At 46.0% G+C, this 20024-nt stretch overlaps 1 protein-coding gene across 1 annotated transcript; it reads right to left on the bottom strand.

Annotated features, from left to right (window-relative positions):
* Window positions 1–220: 220 nt before the first annotated feature.
* LOC116863015 (protein argonaute 2-like) lies at window positions 221–18300 on the bottom strand. The gene is made up of 2 exons (XM_032850488.1): window positions 17621–18300; window positions 221–394 (listed from the first exon to the last, which is right to left on the bottom strand). Exons 1-2 carry the CDS (start codon window positions 18298–18300, stop codon window positions 388–390), a joined length of 687 nt encoding a protein of 228 aa, XP_032706379.1. The 3' UTR covers window positions 221–387.
* Window positions 18301–20024: the final 1724 nt, after the last annotated feature.

The raw sequence follows: 20024 nt of genomic DNA, 5'->3' as shown, positions 1-20024 counted from the left end.
TTTTAACTTATTACATTATAAATTAGTTACTATCTTTTAAAAAGTGAAAAGTTCCACATAAAAATCTGGATTTCTGTAAGCAGTACCTTTTCAAAGGTCCAACTTTTCCGTTCCCCATAGCCGCCCCCCCAACCCCGCTCATCTCCTCCTCCTCCTCCTGGGACAGGGTGGGAGGGGACCTCCGGCATGGGGCTGGGTCTGAGCTCTCCAGCCACTGGGAGCTAGGGCCGCCTGTACTCACCAGCACTCAAGGTCGTGAACTCCAGGAAGCGGTATTCGTAGGACACATCTATCTTGGTTTCCACCTGAGGCCTCTTTAAAGTCGAATAGATGTTTCCAGGCCGTTTGTCATCGCGTTTCTCTAACTTGTTCAATCCGCAACCCATTTCAGCAGCTGCCAGCAGAAACCAAAAAAAGGACAAGAGAGTGATTTTTTTTCCCCCTGAGATTTTGTTTTTAAACACCACAGTATAAAAGACCCCATATGTCCCTGAAGACTACATGGAGGACCTCAGCCTCTATGGAACCCAGAGTATAATTCAGTGTCTGACCCCAACACGGAGGAGCTGTGCACAGGGCTCAGGCTGGCTTCTCCTTCTGTGAGGACACCATTACCAGCCATCCAGCACTTCTATAATGACACCAAAACCATACCTGCTTTCTATCTTTTTTCCCCTAGCTGGGGAAAATAGTACCTCAGAGCGCCTCAGGTTCACTCTAATCTGTACACATGATTAAAAAATGAGATCTTAAAAGCAATATGGTACATTATAGTGTCAGCCCATCTGAAAAGAAAAAACAAAACAAGAGACGTGTCACTTTTGCTGTGATTGCTAAGAGAGAATAATAAGTTGTTGGCACAATTTCCAAACTCCAACAGTAATTATTTAGACAGGAATTTATATTCATAAAACATCTCTAAAAGTAGACGGTGGTATTTTTATGGGCCTCATCTAAAAGTCCCCCTTTTATTCTTTTTAGACCAAACCACAGGAAATAATAGTATGCTTCCATCTCTTAGAGAGTCATTTTAGACCAAAATGAAGACTGGCTTGAACACTAATAGCAGGGCCAGAGAAATTGGAAGCAGAAATCCACGTGTATTAGAGCGAAAATCTGTGGCGACGGTTTGAAAGAAAAATGGAGAAATGTTAGGATAATGTGCATGTTAGGGTGGGCTCAGCTCCCAGCCTTTTGAGAGATTAAAAATAAGGAGGGTTCTCTGTTTATTTAGGCAGATTGACATCCATGAAACTACTTTTTATCCACTCCCCAGACATCAGCAGAAGATATTTTCCTTTTGTGCACGGCGCATGACCAGTACTTCCCCCTTTCTCTGGGGTACCAGAGCTGCCATCAGAACATATTTCACAAAAATATGAACTGGCCAAGAATATCACAAACAGAAACGTGGTGACTGCTTCCTTTTAGAGATAAGAATTTCCTTTTGCTTAATCCATTTACAAGGTACCCAGCTTCCTAGGGCAAACTGGCAAGTTCCAGAAAAACAAAACGACTCTCAGAAAAGCAATGAGTGTTTAGGGGGAAGGGAGCAGTGGAAGAGAGTGGTATCGTGACAACCAGGCTATACTTTTCAGTAATTAAAAAAAGTCTGGAAGGATGGATGAGAACAGGAAGGCTTACTTATGCCTTAATAAGGGAACATTAGTGTCCAAAGGGCCAGGGCAGACGTGATTTATGTGCAATCTGCATGAACTGATTACTTGTAAAATACTCTGTAGGTCTGCAGATAGAACAGCTGATATATACAGAGGCTGCATATATAACTACTAAAAAGCAAGCCAAGTGGCATCTGCTGAGGCTAAGCAGAAGAGAAGTGGACAGGAAGGCTCCTGTGTACTGGGGAACAGGTGACCTAGCAAGATGAACACTGTTACCACCCGAACAGAATTGGAAATAACCCAGAGGCTTACCAAGTAAGTCACTTACACACCTACCTCCCTAAGAGAGACTGAGAGTTTGGGGCCCTCAAAAAAAGAATCATCTCCCTCAATAATGCTCCCATTCTTGTTATCCTATTAGGTCAATTCTAGCTTTAGAGATTCATTTCTTTGAAATCAGAATCGTTGCCCCTCAGGATCTCCTTTGAAACCACAGATATCTCTATGGGAAGAGCAACAAACTAAGCTTATGGTAGCCACTAACATTTTAGTATAATTTATTATTTTCTATAAAGGACAAGTTCCCTGACAATCAAGAAAAAAGAGGAGAGGATTACCAAGATGAGCAAAAAGACTCGAAAAAGTTAAGGAGGTAGAAGGAGGTGGGGGATGGTGTTCCAAGAAGCGTCAGAAAAATTCTCCCGATTTTAAACTTGGAGTTTAAGGTTTCAGTCAGATTGTCCCAAACTTAAGATCTCTGCCCAAGTTCACCCCAAAGGGCACTGTGCTTGTATCACAAGGTTCTGGGTAAATAATGCATGTGATCTGACACAGAAAAGATAAACAGTTCCAGCTTGCAGCAAAACAGCAGTATGGGTGAATCCTCAAGGTCTCAAACTTAGGGATTCATTTCTTTGGAATACGTGCAACACTGGTAAAGCAACTGCTTTTATAGCACGACTCGCTCTGAGAAGGCTGACATATGAAGCAATTGTGAGTCAATAAAACCTTAGTGTGAATTAGTTCCTCCTCCTCTTTTGTGGTGAGGGCCCTACCTTATTCACTCCTGGCACACCTGTGTTCCTTCTAGTTCCTTCCTGTGTTCTTCTACCATCCCCCTCCACTGTCAAAATAGTAAAGATTTTCATATCACTCTAAAAATAGCTACCACAGTCCCAACAATGCTCAAACAAGGAAGATCTAGCTTACAAAAGTGGGAAAAATAAGACAGAAGAGTGCCTAACATTACTGTTTACTATGTGAGGTTCCCATGCTCATGCTAGAATCCCACAAGGAGCTTGGGGCAAGGGATGGGTATGGGCCTTTGAGAGCAGTGAAAGGTGGGAGGTAGAGGGAAGAGTAGAGGGCACAGCATTCAGGGAGCATCTATCTCAGTGGAAGCACATCTCCCTCAGGAGTTAAGGTCTCTAGTAGGGCAGAAGGTAAATGGTAAGGATAATGGCTTTGAAATATGGCCTCCTAATCCTTTGACACTCCTGCCATTGAAAGGTGGGGTCTACATCACCACCTTGAATCTGGGCTCCATGGTTGCCTGACCAATACAATATGGTGGAATAACACAGTGCCAGCTTCTGGACCTGGGCCTCAAGAAACTGAAGCATCTACTTCTTGATCCTTGGGATGCCTGTTCTTGGTTCCTAGCCACCATGCCAAGAGGAAGCTCAAGCAGCCCCAAAGGGAGGCCCATGTGGAGAGGAACCTATAGCCAGTACCAACTTGCCAGCCATCTTGCTTATGAGCCATCTTAGAAACTGAGCCTTTGCCTCAGTCAAGACACTGACACCATGTATGGCAGAGACAAGCTGTTTTCACCAAACCTGCCAAAACTGCAGATCCCTGAGCAAAATACACCATTGTTTCTGTTCTAAGCCTTTAAGTTTTAGGGTGATTCATCATTCAATAGGTAACTTATTCACCAAGTTTGTTCAAAATGACCATGGCCCGCTGCCTCCTCAGGAGAACACCAGTCGAGATTGCCTACATTTAGGGGCCCTGATTTAGCCATCCACACTCCGAAGGACACTTGGTTGTTCCAGCTGATTATGAATAAAGTGCCTATAAACACTCACAGAGGCTTTTATGAGGACATAAGTTTCATTTCTCTAGGGTAACACTTAGGAGTGGGATTGCTGGGTTGGTGTTAAGTGCAGGGGTCCTGTTAATGAATAAGACTTCTCTTTCCACATTCACGGTGGGCAGATGCTGACCACAGGAGAGGCATGGTGGAAGGTGAGACCCTTCGAGACACTGACCGATTAGCCCCTCTACCTCCTGCTCACTCTAGACCATCAGCTCCCTGGGTGGAATCATGAGAACCCTGCTATTCCTGGCTAATTCTGCTTTCCTTGTCTGTTTCTGTAAAGGGCACATGCTTGTGTGTGATGAGATTCTCCCGTTGCTTCAACCCCCACAGCTCTGACCTTCCATATTCCTACAGTCACCCCACATTGATACCTAATGTAAATCAAGTTACTCATTTGATGTGTGAGTGGATCGCTGGATTAGCTTTGATTACCTGACAGTCGTTTGGCAGGCTTTTCTGTTTCTACCTCTGTCATCCCAGAATACACCCCTGCACCCATGTGTATGGGTCTCTCTAACATCGAGGGACAAAGAAAAATCTTCCAAGTATTCTTCAAACGTAAAGCAAAAAGAGGAGGTCTTTCCCCTTTCCTGTGGCGAGACAGTAGGGAGAGAGCCAAAATAAACGTATAGTTCTCTAGCAGAAATCAGCTAAAAGTAATGAGGAACTGGATGCTGATTATGGAGGAAAATAAGGTAATCATGGGAGGTTGAGACCCTGGCTGCAAGGAAAGGACATGAGAGATTGCAAATGACCAGAAAGCAGAGGGCCCTCAGATGGTGATGTTCTGGAAAATTAGTTCTCTCCAAATCAAACCCAGCGTGAGGCATATCTTTGCTACAAGGTGGCCCCGCTTCATGCAGAAACTGTGAGCTCCACACTAGAGGGAACTTCTCCAAATTCATGCATACATGCATACATTCATTCAGCCCACGTTCACTAAGGTCTGCTTTAAATCAGGCCCCCAATTAGAAAAGATAAAAATGGGAAGACCAGGCCCTGCTCTGAAGCAGATTGGAGGTGAAAGGAGGAGAAAGACAGTGAACAGATGTATGCGGTGCCGTGGGGAAGGCTGTTCTGGAAGTCTGGACAGCCCCCGAGATGTTCAGAGAAAATCCCCGGATTTGAAATAGACAGGAATATGAAATAGACAGCACGTTGTCACAGACCTGGTTCCAGAAGAAGCTAATCAGCAATGCGACATGATGCCCTGTGTCATTGTCAATTTTGAAATCCTTACATTTTAATTTTAAGTATTTCTGATTTGTTTCTGAAATGCTTCCCAAGATGCTCGTAAGACACTGGAAAACCACTTGAAAAAGGATCACCTCCTTAAAAGATTATTTTTCAGCTAGCATTTCTAAAACTTCAGTTTAAAGTTTCATTTTTACTCTCAACAATCATACGTGCATTTAAATAATGGGAGCAATAAATGTAGTTATATTTCCAAATACAAATTAGTTTCATTAAGAGTGAGTCCTCATTTACCACACTTGCTACTAATCCATGGCAGACTGTAAAGCTAATTTTAACAATTGCCAACAGCTCATGACAAGCAACCAAAGATGGGGCAATTATAGGCAATGATGCCGGATCAGCTGGCAAACTCATTTTTTATTTCTTCATTCAAATCACGTGTTTGAAGCCTCGAGCGTGTTTATTACATCACTCAGTCACCCAAAGTAAGAACTGATGATCCAGATGAAGACGTTTTTGCATGATAGGAACATCTCTCTCAACCCAGAAATGTAAATGAAAACTTGAGAATTCAAATGGTATCAAATCTTGATATTCTACAAACATAGTCTAAGACAGAAACCCGAGGATAACTAAAATGTACCCACTGACGGACTGGGCAAAGTAGGCGAAGGGGATTAAGAGGTACAAACTCCCAGTTATAAAATAAGAAAGGCAAAGAGATGAAAAGTACAGTCCAGACTATAGTCAGTAATGTTGTAATAACATTGCATGGTGACACTACACTTATTGTGGTGAGCACTGAGTCATGCCTAGAACTGTCGAATCACTGTGTTGTACCAGAAACTAATATAACATTGTACAACTACAGTTCAATAAGAAAAATTTACCTGTTTTTTTAAAGATTTTTTTAATTTATTTGACAGACAAAGACACAGCTAGAGAAGGAACACAAGTAGGGGGAGTGGGAGAGCTTCCTGCCAAGCAGGGAGCCTGACATGGGGCTCAATCCCAGGACCCTGGGATTATGACCTGAGCCAAAGGCAGACGCTTAACCCAGTGAGCCACCCAGGCACCCTGAAAAATTTACCTGTTTAAAGTATTCCTGAATCAATGCCAAGGATAAAGAACAATCTATATGAAACAGTATTATCTGTATGGTGCTACTTTTTCTAATTGAGTGCATATATATATATATATATATATACACACACACACACACACACACACACATTATTATATATTACATATGTATTTTATGTGTGTATATATATGTATATGTGTATACATATATGTATATATGTATGTGTATATACATATACATACACATGCATTCTCTTTGTATCTGGCAAGACATAGACCACAGTGTTCTCAGAAATTTCCTCCAGGTCATGAGATTATGGGTGACACTCTCTTTATGGTTTTCTCAAGTTTTCTGTGCCGCACATACATTATTTCTTCATTGAAAACAATAAGAGGTAAGATAGCCAGCCCCTAAGACGACCTTCAGTAATCCTCGAAGCATTCACAGGTGGTCCCCGCCCACAGTGACTAGGGCTGACCTGTGGGGCCAGGAGGGCACTGCAGAAATGATGAGTGTGATTTCCAAGGCTGGGTTACAGCAGCATTGTGCATTCTACATTACTGTCTCCTGGATCCCTCACTCTGGGGACAGCCAGCTGCCACAGTATGAAGACAGTCTATTAACCCTGTAGAGAAGTCTCAGGACAGGGAACTGACGCCTCCACCCAACAGCCAACACTGCTGCTTAGCTCAACACCCATATGGAACCAGATCCATCACCTGCAGAATGGCCTCCAGCCCAGCCAGCACCTTGACCACAACCTCTTGAGGCACCCCAGGTCAGAACCACCCAGCTAAGCGCTTCTGGATTTCTAACCCACAGAAACTCTCTGAGATAATAAATGTTTACTGTCATTCCTGGCTGCTAAGATTCAGAGTAATTTGTTACACAGCAAAAGATAAGGAATACAAGGGGTATTTACATTTCCAAAGGAAAACACTTGCTTACTATCCCCTCCCCCCACATCTCAGTCGAGGTCTGATCCAGACCACCTCTCTGCCTTCCCAGAGTCCCCATGACAAACACCCTTAATCAAACATAGCTCCCTTTCAGAAGAATCTGCTGCTCAAAGCGTGGTTCTCAGACCAGCAGCACCGGAATTCCTGGGAGCCTATGAGAAATCCAGAATCCCAGGCCCTCCCAAGCCTGCTGAACCAGAAACTACATTTTAATGACAAGTGATTCACTGAAGTTTGAGCAGCAGTAAAGTATGAGAAACGCTGGGCCGTCTGTGGCACTGGTCCTCAACCTTGGTTGCATATTGGAATCATCTGGAGAGCTACTTAAAGATCCTGATGCCCAGGCATTTGGGGGGTAGGGCCTGATCACCAGAATTTTTGAAAACCCCAGGTAATTCTAACTGACAGCCAGGGTTGCAAAGCAATAACTTAGGAGCAAGCTCAGCTTTCCCTCTCTGAACTCTGTATAGTCTCAGATCCTTCTTAAGTCTCCTAGCCAGGGCTAAGAACCCCAGTCTAGAACATGGCCCTACTGACCCCCTTGATACCCCACCCCTATCTCTTGAACTTCTTTGTACCTCAGATGCCCTCTTCCCACCTCGTCCTTCCAAACATAGGTGCACCCCTAAATTTCTATCCCCACCCTCCTTCTCTCTCTCTTAAAATCATTCTCAGTATAGGGGCAGCTGGGTGACTCAGTTGAGCATTTCAGGTCAGGTTTCAGGTCAGGTCATGATCTCAGGGTCACAAAATTGGGTCCCAAGTTAGGCTTTGTGCTGAGCACGGAGTCTGCTGGAGATTTTCTCCCTGCCCCACTGCTCCCCACCCCTTTCATGTTCTCTCTCTCTATAAAATAAATAAATGAAATCTTAAAACCATTTTCAGTATAAGCCACTTCAGACATACAGATGAGGACAGAAAATGAGATATCTATGTACCCACAACCAAGATTTAACAAATGCTTACATTTTACTTTATTTGCTTCACATTTTTTATTTTTAAGAAATGAGACTTTTTAGATGCAGCCCCCGTGCCCTTCCTTTCTCCCCCCTTCTATCCTTGCTTTTATCCTTCCAGAATCTACCTGTGACACCCACAACAATACATGACAGAGGTTTGAGACGTTCCACTTCCTGGCACCTTTAGCGTCACGGCACCCCTAGGCTAAAAGCAATACTTATAGTTCCACTTATTAAGTAGTTCAGTCTAAACAATAATTATTTCTGTCCAAACAACTTATTAGCCTTTGGGGAAAAAAACAGTGCATAAAAATTGAAAGAATAAACCTTTTTCTTTCATTCCTGAGTCACAAGCACTAGCGGGCTGTGTGCATCTCTTGGGCACCGCACAACTTCTCAAACCTTGGAATCCCGCTGGACACCACCACTTTCCTTTCCTGTTCGTGGTTTCTTAGCAACCACCCAAAAGGCGCGGCACAGAAGTATGATGTCATCAAAAGGAAGGCGGAGCCGTCTAACGTTGGTACTGAGAACTACCCCAAGATGGCAGGCAGTGTGTTGTCTAACACATCAAGTACCACTGTTGCCCTCAGAAATGTAAAAAGAAAAAAAAACGCCCTTCTGCCCCGCCCCCATGAGTTTGCTGTGGCGCCTTGGGGTGCCTCTGTAATGGAGTTTGGGAACCTCCAATTGTGGTATTGTTGAGTATACTCAAGAAAGTTACATAAATACTATAGTTTTCCCCTTAGCCCTCATATCCCCTCATGGGCCCTGCTTTACTGGCTCTAGGCAAAAACCTTCCAGTCTCCTTCCCAGTCTGGTGAACTCCAGGTGAATATGCCCCAAGGACCCTTTTTAGCATCTTCACCCAGAACTTTCCTGAAATTCCTGATGAATATGCTCCAAAGAGAACTCAACGCCTGGCCCATCAAGGCCTGTTCTTCCTCCCGTGTTCCTTGCTTCTGAGGGTAGTACCCCTGTCCTTGCAACATACAGGCTCAAAACACCAGGCATCAGCCTGCTCCTGCCACTGTTGTCGCCACTACAGCTGGCCTGGTGTTGGGTGCTCGTGGAGGCCCTTACGTCCACCACTTCATTGTCCATGCCAGCCCACCCTCTTAGGACCTCAAAGGCCTTCCTACATCTGGCTTCCCTTGGTCTCTTGCCCACTAATTCTTAGCACAGGCTAATTCCACATTAACCATTCTGTGCCACACAAGTGGCTCAAAGAGCATAAGAAAGAGACACCACCCAGTTTGGAGTCCTTCACCTCAACTTCACCCCCAACCCACTTCCTCCCCGGTCTCTGGCTGTTCCTCTTCATGTACCCTGGTGTCAGGTGTAGGAAGCCAGTGCTCCCTTTTGTACACACTGAGCACTCTCCAGACACCATTCCTTTACCTCCACTGCAACCCCAACCTGACACTTTCCCTTCCATCTCAACCCTCTGTATTAGGGTTTCCAGAGAAACAGAACCAAGAGGACAGTGTGTGGGTAGATATCTATATAGAGAGAAGGCAGGGCAGATTTATTTTAAGAAACTGACTCATGTGACTGTGGGAGCTGGCCAGTCAGAAATCTACAGGCAAGGCCAACAGGTCAGAGACCTATACAAGCGCTGATGTTACAGTCTTAAGTCCTAAGGCAGTCTGGAGGCAGGATTCCTTCTTCCTTGGGAGACCTCAGTATTTTCTCTTAAGTCCTTCAACTGATTGGGTGAGGCCCACCCACACTATGGAGAGTAATCTGCTTTACTTGAAGTCTCTTGATTTAAATGGTAATCATGTTAAAAAAAGAAAAAGAACCCACAGCAACACCTAGACCTGTCTCACCAAAAATTGAGTACCCTAGCCTAGTCAGGTTGAAACATAAAATCACCCATCACACTCACCTTTATTAAGCACCTACTGCATGCAAAGCACTATTGTAAATGCTGAGGATACCAAAGTGATGCAAAAGACCACCACCACCAACAACAACAACAAAGGAACAACCCTGCCCTGAAGGATCTTACCTTCAGGAATAGATAAACAGACAATACACAAATAAAAATAATACAGGAAATTCAATTTTAAAGAAATAAAGAAAAGGCAGGGAGGAGGGAGAGCAAGCACAAGGGAAGACAAGGGAATACTTAAAAACAGGATGATCAGGAAAGGTCTCACCCAGAAGGTAATGTCAAAAAGAACATGGGATGAGGGGGATGGTGTACCTGGCAAGGTGGCAGCAAGTGCAAGTTTCCAGGACCTGCTGAGGGGGAAAAGGGAGTAGCTGCAGGGAGCACACAAAATCAGAGTGGCATGGTGAGGCAGGTTGTGTGGGCTGTGCAGATGGTGGTAAGGACTCTGACTTTACTCTGAGATGGGAGCCCTGAGTGTTTCAAGCCAAGGGCAGACATGACCACTCTGGCCATGACTGACTGTGGAAATGGGGATACCAAATAATAACGGGTTATGAGCAATGGGCAAGTTCTGGATATATTTTGAAAGTATATTTTCATGAAATTTATTGGTAGTTTGGTGTGAGAAAAAGAGGGCATCCAAGACACATCTAGGGCTTGTGACCTGAGCAACTGGAAGGCTAGAGTGGCCCCCTTCCAAGCTGGGGATGGCTATGGGAGGAAGACAGGAGTTTATTTTAGATGTGTTAACTCCATTGGGTAGACATGCAGAATGGGCAGTTGCAGAGACCAGTCCTGAGCTCCAGAGAGAGCTCTGGAGCTTTTGGTATTGTCTCACCTGCTCATGTGACAGCCAACTTCCTAAAGGTAGCAATCATGTCTTCTTCGTCTCCAACAGCAGCTATCCCAACGCCCCACCCCAATAGATGCACATTTATTTATTTATTTATTGAGAGAGAGAGAGTGCGCGTGAGCAGTGGGAGGGGTAAAGAGAGAGAGAGAATCTGAAGCAGACTCCCTGCTGAGCATGAACTCTGATGTGGGGCTCGATCTCATGACCCTGAGATCATGACCTGAGTCAGAATCCAGAGTCGGATGCTCAACTGACTGAGCCACCCAGATGCCCCTACATGCACGATAAATACCTACTAAATCAACATCCTACAGGACTAGGACAGACACTTATTATCTGGTAAAGGATGGACATTCTGGAGTATTTGGGAAATCAACCTTCTTAAGAGCATAGCACAAGGGTTGGCTGCATGGGTTCTGGAGCCAGACTACCTAGGTTCAAATCCCAGCGTCTCTACTTTCTAATTGTGTGACCTCGAGGAAGCTGCTCAACCTCAGGTTTCCCAATTATAATATGGGGATACCCCCCAAATCCACTGGCAGGGTGAGGATTAAATAAGTTAATACTGAACAGGGCTTAGAAGAGCTCTGATACATAGAAAAAGTAGTATAAAGGTTAACTATTATTAGAAATACTACCAGTATTACTTGTTATCCACTTTAAAGACTTCTTTTGACCTGCCTATGGCCATAATTATACCCGTCTGCAAACGGTGCTTATATGGGATCCCAAGACAGTGGTAAAAGTTCCAAAACCCTCTCTAAGTTACAGAAGTGTTTAAATGAACAATCTGATTTCTTGTGCTTTATATTTCCAAAAATTGGCAATACATGATTCGGTCACATTCCATTCGCCAGAGTTTGTGATTAACCATCTCTCTCCTTATCCAACTTTATGAATGAGGTCTATTACAGTAATTTCTTCAAACTTGGGAATTTGGGAGCTATTCCATAAAACCTGAAGGGTTCCTCAGGAAGTAGTTCCTTGGGGTGAAATACAAAGTAGGAAATTTCAAAACACACACATACACACACACACAGAGTCATGTACACATGAATGGAAGCTGATAATCCTCTGCAAGAAATAAATGCTGACAGTCAAGGGGGCCTGACTACAGAAAAACAAAATGGGACATTTTGAGAAAGTTGTCATTGAAAGAGCAGCTGGCTTCCTGATTGAAAAAATGTGGAAACATCCAATACAGTTTCATAAAGTCACTTCACAGTTGGTCTGGGCACCTGGGTGGCTCAGGTGGTTAAGCGTCTGCCTTCGGCTCAGGTCGTGATTCCACCGTCCTGGGATCAAGCCCTGCATAGGGCTCCCTGCTCAGCGGGAATCAGCTTCTCCCTTCCTTTCTGCCCCTCCCCCCACTCATTTTTTTTTTCTCTCTCTCAAATAAATACATAAAATCTTTAAGAAGAAAGAAGGAAAGCGTTGCTCAGTGTCAGACGAGCTGGGCAAAACACAGCTGACATGGACTTTGCACCACTGGCTGGTGTTGGTGCCCCATAACACCTGAGGGCTGAAGTCCCCTCTCCTTTGAAGCACAGAAGAGGGGCAAGCCGGGACACCATACGAGCCACCCCGCCTCGTCCTGTGCAACCAGGACATGGAAGCTGCTGGGCCCCCTCCTGCACTCCCCACACACCACAAGGGCAGTCAGACCCAAGAAAACTCCAAAGCAAAGCCCTCGATACCCCAAATAGTGTCTCCTCCATCTCTGTCTTGGCAGGTAGCCATCAGGCGTAGAATGTGACCTGATTTTCCAGCTCTTTGGTTTTGGCCCCGCTGAGAGCCGATTCTTCTTTCTCAATTCAGCCCAGGTGGGGAGTAAGTCACACAAATGCATATTTAAAAGCTCAACCGAATTCTTATTTGGAGAGCAAGGAATTAACAGGGCTCAAGCAGTGGCCATCACTTGCCTGTTGTACCAATCTTTTCACAGAAACCATTCTGGTAAAATATGCAATGATAATAACGAAAGCCCCTTTGGGGGCCCAGGACCAAAGGGAAACTTAAATTTATGTCAAAAACTGAATGTGAATGGGAGGAAAGATCACACACATGCAAAACCTTTAAAAGGTAAACTTAAAAGAAATGTCTGGCTAAATGTTCCTCTTTGTCAGTGAGAAAAGAGCCTAAGCCTTAGCCAAGTGTGTTGCCCATTCTTCGATGAAGGAAAAGAGAGAGACGCTTACTATAGGGCAAGCAGGACTTTCAGCCATGATGAAAATACTCCACCTTTGCAGTATCCAAGGCCTGGGCCAATAACCACGTGTGGCTCTAGGGCACTTGAAATGTGGCTAATGGGACTGAGGAGCTGAAATTTTTATTTTCTTTCATTTTAATTCATTTTACATTGAAATGTACATGGCCATGTGTAGGTGGTGGCCAAGGGGCGGGACTGCTTAGCTAGGACACTTAACAGCTGGCAATGTTTTTCTTTTCCTCCAGTGAAACTAAAATCACAGCCAACCAACAGTGTTTTAAATTATCACCAAAATACTTGGTATCTCAATACAGGCCCTGGCTGCCCCAAACTCAGAAAACTTAGATGGAAGAAAGTGATTCGGGGGTGTCATTTCTTCCCGTGCAGTTGTGCCTCTCCAGTTTTCGTGTCTGTCACCCCATGGCTTCATGTATTTGGAAATCTGTGCTTGTAGACGTAGTCTCATTTGCGAAACCAGAACGTCACGGTCTCTTCCCTATGTCTAGGAAACATGAAAAAGTGAACTTAAGGCAAATTACTTAACCTCGCTAAGCTTCAGTTTCCTCAAGGCTAAAGTGCAGATAAGAGTAGTACTCGCTTCTCCTGAGGATTAAATTCAAAGAATGCAGGTAGAGTGCCTAACAGTGCCAGGCCAAGGGTAAGCACTGGGAAAGTGGCAGCTATAATTATTATTTTGTTAATAACAATAGTGAAATCTGCAATAAAATAAGAACAGTGCTACTAAAATAGAAGTGGACAGCCGACAGGTTTTCCTAGGCCGAAAAACTTTGAACTTGTTTCCAAGGCTACAGTGAAGTACAATACCCGTGAGATATATCTTGGGGACATCTCGGCACTCACAGTCAACCCCCAGATGGGCAATCACCCAGTCAGGTACCACAAGTCACCAGAATCATTCAGCTGAGACTTACTGAGCCCCTATTCTGTGGCAGGCACTGTCCTAGGCTGTCAGATCACAACAGTTTCCAAACACAGTGCAAAGACTCGAGACTCTGTGCCATCTGTCATCTGACCCCACTGAGACACTTTGGCCAGACGCAAATATTTCATTCTAGGGTCCCACGCAATCTGGGAGGCTCCATTCTTGTTTCCTGAATCATCCAAGGCCACGGAACGGGACCAAAGTGTAAGGGGACCTGAGGGGACCTGGCCTGTTTTCTCAGCCAGGACCACGAGAGCATGTCGACAGGTCATGTTTCTCACTGACAGGCCAAATCACTTTAACAGCAGAGCTGGTTTCTGAGCCTTCAAAAAACCAAATCTGATCTGCCTCACAAAGCAAACACAACCCAGTTTCAGCAGCCAGCTGCGCAAGCTGGTGAAGTCCAACGGGGATCTCCTCCACCAAGTTCACATCAACCAGACCAATACGTCAGAAATCCCCCAGGAGAAGCTAGCAGAAGTGTGGTGGAATTCTGTGGGTTTGGGAGTTATTTTTCCTTTATATAGAAAGTACTCAATCAATCTTCTTTCACAACCAAGGGTACATTACCCTGTGGAATTCCCTTCTCTGAAGATCTCAACAAGTAAAATATTTGTCTGATCATCTGTAATAATTTAAGTGTGAACTCACTTACTGGCAGAGTTAGAGATTTCTCACAACTCCTCCACCTATAAAAAAAGCAACGTGCTTTGGACTGTCTAAGGTATCCAATTGCTGTACCCTGCTAGCCCAGAAACACTGGTCAAGCCATGCCCTTGACTTTGGGACAGGAAAACAGGGTTGTCGTATCTGGAATCTCTTACTTGTATTCTTTGCTGGTAGGGCTACAAAAATTGTACAACCGTGTTGGGGAAAGACCCAGCAGCTTCTTATAAGGTTCACATATACCCCTTCTGTGACCTAATGATTCTATTTCTAGGCATTTACCCATGAGAAATGAGAACATATGTCCCTAGGAAGACTTGTACACAAATATTCATAGCAGCTTCATTTACAATACTTCCCCAAAACTGGAACTAACTCATGTGTCCACCAATGGGAGGAATATATTAACAAACTGTGGTATGGACATGTCCTGGAATATATAATTCAGCAATTTAAAAAAAAAAACCAAAATACTGATAGAGAACATGGATGAATCTTAAAAATATGGCAAATGGAAGAAGCTTTACACGATACTATAGAACACCATTTACAGGAATTCAAGAACAGACTAAACTAACAGTAAAAAATAATCAGCAGTCATTGCCACTGAAAGGAGGCAGGGACGGACTGGAAATGGGGATGAGGAACTTTCTGAGGTGATGGTAATATTCCCTATCTTGATCGCAACTAGGATTACACAGGTGTACACATTTATCAAAACATTATGCAAATATTACTCTGAAGATTTGTGCATTTCACTCTATGCATATGCATTTTACCTTAAGACAATCATGAACATATATTGAACTCTGAATAATAAAATGTGCACTGAAACATTAAGGAGTGACCTGTGTCAATGTCTATAATTTACTTTAAAGTGCATAAAACAAGAAGTTGAGATTTACTGATGGATGGGACTTAAGTTGGGACTTAAGATGGACAGAGGGATGAATAGGTCGACAGATGCATAATAAGGCCAGTACTGCTAAATTACTCTCTAGATATGGGTATTTGAATGGTTACTGTTCTTGCAACTGTTTTTTAAGTTTTTTTTATTATTATTTATTTGACAGAGAGAGACACAGCGAGAGAGGGAACACAAGCAGGGGGGAGTGCGAGAGGGAAAAGCAGGCTTCCCGCTCAACGAGCCTGGTGCCAGGCTTGATCCCAGGACCCCGGGATCATGACCCAAGCCGAAGGCAGATGCCTAATGACGGAGCCACCCAGGCGCCCCTATTCTTGCAACATTTTTATATTTTTAAAAAGGAGATAGGTGGGGAGTCATAATACCCTCTCCTTGACGCCCCCCCAGTTAGAAATTTGGCAAGACATCCACGCCCACCAAACCATGGGCCCATATAGTTTCAATTCTGCAGAAAAGTGAAGATTGGAAGAACACAAGAAGCTTTACAGGAACTCCCATCACTCATGCCAAAGATTTTCTGCCTGTTTCCCTACAGACAAAGCAATTATTTGAATGGAAGCCAAAAATTCCTGCTCAAGAGGGAGAAAAAGAACTCATTCCTAATTTGTTCTCTTTCAATTCCTGCACCAATCTATTAGCTAACTGCACAACACTCCACTTCCATTTGCCCGGTGTCCATTAAGCCAAAAGACTAACAAAGAAACACCAACCCAGGGACTTGATACACAGAGGATGAAGTCCCAGTTCTCAGGACCAGAAACCCTGCTGAAGGCAAAAGAGGATGCAGAGTCAGCCTGAGGTTAAAGTGATTTCATTGAGGTTAGCACACACGCACGCACCAAAGAGCCCCAAACAGTTTGTTGCTTAACCCCTCTGTGGGGTTTGGTGACATCTGGGGTCACTTGAATTTCATTGGGAATTCAGCTGTTTGGAGGTACGAATTGGAATCCCGGCAGCCAGGACACGTGGTGTGCATAGTGTGCCCTACCCACAGGCCCAGAGGTGGCTCACATTAAGCCCGCCGCCCTTCCTGGCAGAGCCTCACTTATCCTGAGATGACACACGATGGCAGGGGCTGGAAGACGCCTGGCCTGACTGTGCGCCCAGCATCTGAAAACAGCTGTACCAATTACAAGAAAGGACTGTTGCCTGAAACCCAGGGCAGGCACTCAAATTTGGCTTTTGTGTGAGACTTAAAATATATACATACATACATTTTGTTTAAGTCCCCCAACAAACTCACTGCCACCACCCAGTGTCCCCGGGAACACCCACAACCACACGGGGCAGCTAAGCATGATCAAACCGGAGGAAGCAGGGAGCGTGCCTGGGTCTAGCACTTTTGGCTTCCACGTGGTTCTGGATGCCAAGACCGCGATATCCTGGGTCAAGGGCACAAGCCCTGGTCAGGGGAGGTGGAGGAGTGTTGCGTGCCTGACAATCGGGTTTTCTGAAATGTACACCGCCACCACCCCACCTTGGCCCAAGACCTACCCTGGCGTCCCTTGAGCCTGGGAAAGTGGGTTAGGACAAGTAAAAAAAAAATCCCCTTACGGAAGGAGAGATGCCCTTTTCAGTGCCGGAGACTCCCCGCGCCCCAGAGTCTCTGTGCCGCTGGTGGCTGCGGCGCTTCCTCAGGACGCGCGGCAGGTCTGCTCCCATCTATCCAGCACCCCTGCGCCAACAAACCCACCTCCCAGGGCGCACGCAGAAGGGCAGCTAGAGCCTCCCAACTCCCCACCCCACCCAGCCTCGCGCCATCCTGAACCCGCACTTCGTGTCCAGCTCCTGTCTGATCTTTGCCAAGGACCCCCTGCAGTTGTGTCCCAGACCCACCTGTAGCCTCAAAGCTTCCCCTCTGCTTCTCTCTTTGGCGCTGTGAGCCTGCAGAGCCCACGACCCCTGACAAACTGCTCTAGGTGCCTCTCCCCATAGCGTGCCAGGGACGATTTATCCGCCCCCCCCCCCAAAAAAAAAGTTGGCCAAGACCGCTGTGTGCTGTGGATCGGCGCCGACCCTATCCAACCCGGGCCGGGGATGTGGTTGGGGACGGGGGGGCGGTGGCCCTCTGGCCACCGCGGCAACCTGCAAGGAGGAGCCACGCGGGGCTCCTCCAGTCCGCCGCGGTCCGGGTCCGCGGGGCCAGATGGCAGGGCCTGTGCCTGCCTACACCCCAAGTCCTGCCGCGCGCTCACCTACCGTTCGGAACTGGCTGAGGAGAAGGCGCTGGCGCGGGCTGCCCGAGACAGCGTGTTCCGTCCCGGGAGGAAAGTTTGTGCCATACAGCGCAGGCAGCGCGGGGAAGGCGTGGGCGCCAGTGGGTGGGGGCGGGAAACGGCGGCGCGGCGCGCTCGGGTGTCCGTCCCTCCCGCGATCTGTGCGTCCGTCCCTCCGCGGAGCCCGCGGCCGCCGCGCTCCCGCTCGCTGCGCCCTGAGCCTGGCGCGCTCCGGCTCCAGCCGCGACGCGCCCCCGCCGCCGCCGCGCGTCCGCCGGCTACACTTCCTCTTCCTCTGAACTCATGTGCAAAATATGCTGCGCTGCATCTTCGGGGGAGCCGCCGGCCCCTGACAGCCGCCTCGGGAGCAGCGAGCCCGCCCAGCGCCCCTGGGCGCCCTGCACCCCCTCGACGCCCCGCGCCGCTTCCTCCACGCGGCGGGCCACCTGCGTGCCGCACGCGCCGCACCCCGCGGGCGACCTTCGCTGCCCCTCCGCGCACAGGTCGGAGGCTCAGTGATCCATCCTCTCGACCCCTCCTAAACACGGTTGTGTATGGCGGGAGGGCACGTAGGGCACCTAGCTGGGGTGCTGGATGGTGACTGCCACCAAGGGGCTGAGGGTGTAGGAGGATAATTGAGAGTGGACAGTTCCTCCTCCCCATTCCACAGGTGTCCCTCCACCCCATCTAAGTTATTTATTGAGTCAGTGATTAATGAGAGGGATAATGCCACCGTCTCCTTGCCACGCCCCATTCCACCTACTTCAGGTGGCCAGAAGGTTTGAGATCTCGGGAACCATCTTGGACTGCAACTTAAGGTTGCCCAAGGGGACAATTACATAAATAAAGCACCAAGGCAGGGCTGACTTGGTAAAGTGAAAACATAAGGCAGAGAGCCCATTAAAAAGTATTTTTTTTCTCAGAACTTTTTAAACAAGACAAAATTACAAAGTAAGGGTTAAAAGCAGGAATCCTAAAGCCAGTTGGGGTTGGCCTGGCCTCTATACTTACTCCCTGTGTGATCTGGGTAAGTGCTTTAACTGCTCTGGGCCTGTTCCCTCAATTGTTAAATAGCACTTCCTCCTGGGTTTTGCTTAGGAAGCACTCTATAACTTAGCTATTATCATCGTTATTATTAATATTATAAGAGGACCACAAGAAGACAGCTGACATAATCTAATTAATTATCTACATTTTCTGGTTGGGCAAAGAGGGGGCCTTAGGCATTGGAGCCCAGAGAGTAGTGGGCTGGTTTTGGGCCCCAGAGGTTTTTTAATGAGGTCCTTCTGGTACTAATAACCACCCCCCAGGGGTTAAGGTAGAGCTATTTTGTCTTCAGGAATTCCTGTTTCACACAGCCTCTCAGAGATTTTCTTCCTGATTTTCTTTTTCCATGGCCATCTGTTATGTGTTCCTCCCTCCTGCACCCAACACCATTCTTGTTTGTGTTTTGTTCCTTTCCCTTTCTAGCTCACCACTTGCTGGCATCACTCACCACCACCAGTAAAAGCTCTCTCTCCTTAGCTGGCCCTCTGAGAGAAAATAATAAGACCAGGTGACACCCCAGGTCCAGGGGCAAACAAAAGTGTATGGGCACAAGGGTCCAGTGGCACCACCCTGGTTTTGAACACTCACCTATGAGGCCAAAAGGAGGAAAGATCTTTATGTCATTTATCTGCCAAGGCCTTGAGTTTTGTAAGTCAGGGCCCATCTGAAGTCTTTCTGATCCTTTCTAATCCTTTCCTTACAGAGAAAAAAAAGTAACTTTTATAGGTGTTAGCCAGAAATGCACAAGTGAGCATGGAGTATTTAAATGAAGATAAAGAGAAAAGAGAGAAAATGCAGCATAACCTGGTTGTGGTTGGGGGAAGAGGTTGATTTCATTTAAGCAAATCATTTTCACTCTATAAATTTTTGCACATTTTTTAAACACCTGATCATTGGGGTTAATAAGTTATTCTGATTATTTCCATTTTCTTCCACTCAACATTTTCCTGAGTATTAACAATGTGTAAATGTCTTTTTTTCCCTACTTGAATCCGCCTTTTGTAAGGGTTTTCTAGAATTCTCGACCTTCCCCCTAGATATTCTGACACTTCCTACCTGATACATAGTAGGTGTTCAATAAACATTTGTGGAATGAATGGATGAGTTCTTAACCTCCATATCTTTCAAGGCTCTGGGTAACCTCCATCGAACAATTATCTGAAATATTCTCATTCTTTTTCACCTGGAATACCCAATGAGGAGTCAATGTTGGGTTCGTTTGTGCTGTGTAGAGGTCAACCTCGATTTTCCACTTGGCTGCTATGGACTGGCCAGCCAGGGGATAGACCCTGGACAGCTGGGACTCACCTCTGACTGACCTCGCCTACCCAGCGTCAACC

This window comes from Lontra canadensis, unplaced genomic scaffold (assembly GCF_010015895.1).
Source record: "Lontra canadensis isolate GAN:19392208 unplaced genomic scaffold, GSC_riverotter_1.0 scaffold458, whole genome shotgun sequence".
Lineage (NCBI taxonomy): Eukaryota > Metazoa > Chordata > Mammalia > Carnivora > Mustelidae > Lontra > Lontra canadensis.
This window is presented reverse-complemented; position numbering and strand designations above follow the sequence as displayed.

What these genes read in the sequence shown, in the direction of transcription:
- LOC116863015 (XM_032850488.1), bottom strand. Translation starts at nt 18,300, where the DNA reads ATGGGGAGGAGGAACTGTCCACTCTCAATTATCCTCCTACACCCTCAG.